This window comes from Lagopus leucura, unplaced genomic scaffold, assembly GCF_019238085.1.
Source record: "Lagopus leucura isolate 7727_CA_CO unplaced genomic scaffold, USGS_WTPT01 Super-Scaffold_100009, whole genome shotgun sequence".
Classification (NCBI taxonomy): domain Eukaryota; kingdom Metazoa; phylum Chordata; class Aves; order Galliformes; family Phasianidae; genus Lagopus; species Lagopus leucura.
The window spans coordinates 15,528,527-15,530,533 of NW_024962266.1; the positions used below are offsets into that span (position 1 = coordinate 15,528,527).

The following is a 2,007-nucleotide window of genomic DNA, read 5'->3' on the forward strand; positions in this document are numbered from 1 at the left end:
GCAGCAGGGCGCGGCTCCTCAAAGCTGCGAGGGTCACGGCGCCGCCGCCCGCCGCCCAGGTAAGCGGCGCCCCGCGGGGGGCGGCCAATGGCGCGGCCCGGCCGCCTCCGCCAGCCAATGGGAGCGCGCTCGGCGGCGGCCCCATGGAAATGTGCCTGGTGGGGAGCCAATGGGGCGCGGCCGGGCCGCGGGCGGCGCTTTATCAGCTGCCAGGGCCGGCGGTGGCGGCAGCCGCGCGGAGCCGGGTCGCTCGGATCCTCCCGCGTCCCCGCGCAGCATGGCCGGGCTGGGCGGTGGCCCCGCCGCCTTCGGGCGCTGCACGCACGCCGTGGTGCGGGCGCTGCCCGAGTCGCTCTGCCGGCAGGCGCTGCGCAGCACGGCGGGCCCCGAGGTGGACTTCGCTCGCGCGGAGCGGGAGCATCAGCTGTACGTGGGCGTGCTGCGGGGCAAGCTGGGGCTGCAGGTGCTGGAGCTGCCCGCTGACGAGAGCCTCCCCGACTGCGTCTTCGTGGAGGACGCGGCCGTAGTCTGCGAGGAGACGGCGCTGCTCACCCGCCCGGGCGCGCCCAGCCGCAGGAAGGAGGTACGGTACGGTCGCGGTGCGGTGCGGTGCTGGTGCCCGAGCTGTGCCGGGGCGCGGCGGGGACCGACCGTCCCTGCTGAGGCGGCACCACGGGGCTCCTCCCGGCCCCGCCACCCCCCCGAGGCTCCGGCCCGCAGGTGCCCGGAGCGCGGCCATGGTCAGCGCCTCTGCGAGCCGTGACTCATCTCGGTCCTTCGTGGCCGCGTGGGCTCCGGTGGCGGAGCCGCGTCCTTCGCGTGGGTCACCGCGAAGTGGTGTAGGTGTCCGGCACCGCCGCCGCTCCTCTCGGCCCCGAACCAATCTTCGTGGCGCGCCGGGCTGCGGCCGTGCTGCGGGTGGTGCTACAGGTGCCGGAGGGCCTCACCCCGTCCCTGCCCGAGGATCTGTTCCTCTGCGCTGGACCTCGTGCCTGCAGCCCCTTTACGGACCCCGCGTGCTGAGCGGGTACAGCTACTCGGCCCGCCTCGGGTGTTCTCAGGACCCTCTATGCATCCTACCCACCCGAAAGGTGGTCTGGCAGGCAGTGAAGTGCCACCCATCCATCCACTTCCTCGAGGAGCAGAGTAGAAGGTCAAGCAGCTTGCCTATCTTCAGGCTGCAGGACTGCTGTGCTGACTGTTCTTCTCTCTGCTAGCAGGCTGTGGGGGTGACCCTCTTTGTCTGCCTCCGTGCTTGTTCCTGGGGTGCCACTGCTGTGGCTGTAGGATACGCAGCCACTCACTGGCATGCCTGGGGCTGAAGGGAGGCTTCCTTGGGCCACAATGCAGTGTGTAATGGTCTGTATGGCTCTGAGGCTTTGATGTGATGCCCTAGTAATAAAGTTCACCTGAATTTTGTCCAACAGTGAGTTGGAGATATTGCACAGCTCTTACACATATGCTTTTCTCTATGCATACATGTGTACCTGCTTCTTCAAACACACTTGGATGCTCTTAGAGGGAGCAGCACTAGAGCCAAGCGTGCATACAGCCACATACTGCTTCCAGGAGCTGTCAAGGCCCAAGGGGGCTTGTGCAGGTCTTTTGCTGTGAGTCAGTGATGTGTGCTGTGAGAGTCTTCAGGAGAAATTACTCCATTATTGACTGCACTCTGTACTAACACAGAAATGTCTCTGCAGAGTGGTGTTGGCTCTGATTGGGAGCCCAGAAGTATTTGGGCAGTAAGGGGTGCTGGGTTATGTTATGCAGCTGGTGGGAGGTGGGACATGTGCAACCAGAGCACCAGCAGAATGCAAGAGGCAGCATTTCTTTGTCCACTTCGAGGTTTCATGTTCTGCCAGCACAGAGGGAACACAAAGAGACAAGATAGGGCAGCAGAACTGAATGGGCTACTGGCTGCAACTTTGCTGTATCATTTGAGGTGGTGTAAGGAAATTAAATATATATATATATATATATATATATATATATATATATATATATATA

The 2,007-nt window shown here is 63.1% G+C and overlaps 1 protein-coding gene across 1 annotated transcript in view; it reads left to right on the forward strand.

Annotated features, from left to right (window-relative positions):
• The first annotated feature begins 277 nt into the window (after nucleotides 1–277).
• Nucleotides 278–2,007, forward strand: part of DDAH1 (dimethylarginine dimethylaminohydrolase 1) — a 51,189-nt gene continuing 49,459 nt past the window's right edge. The window contains exon 1 of the mRNA XM_042873572.1: nucleotides 278–583. Coding sequence (XP_042729506.1) covers nucleotides 278–583 — 306 coding nt within the window. The remainder of the gene's footprint in view (nucleotides 584–2,007) is intronic.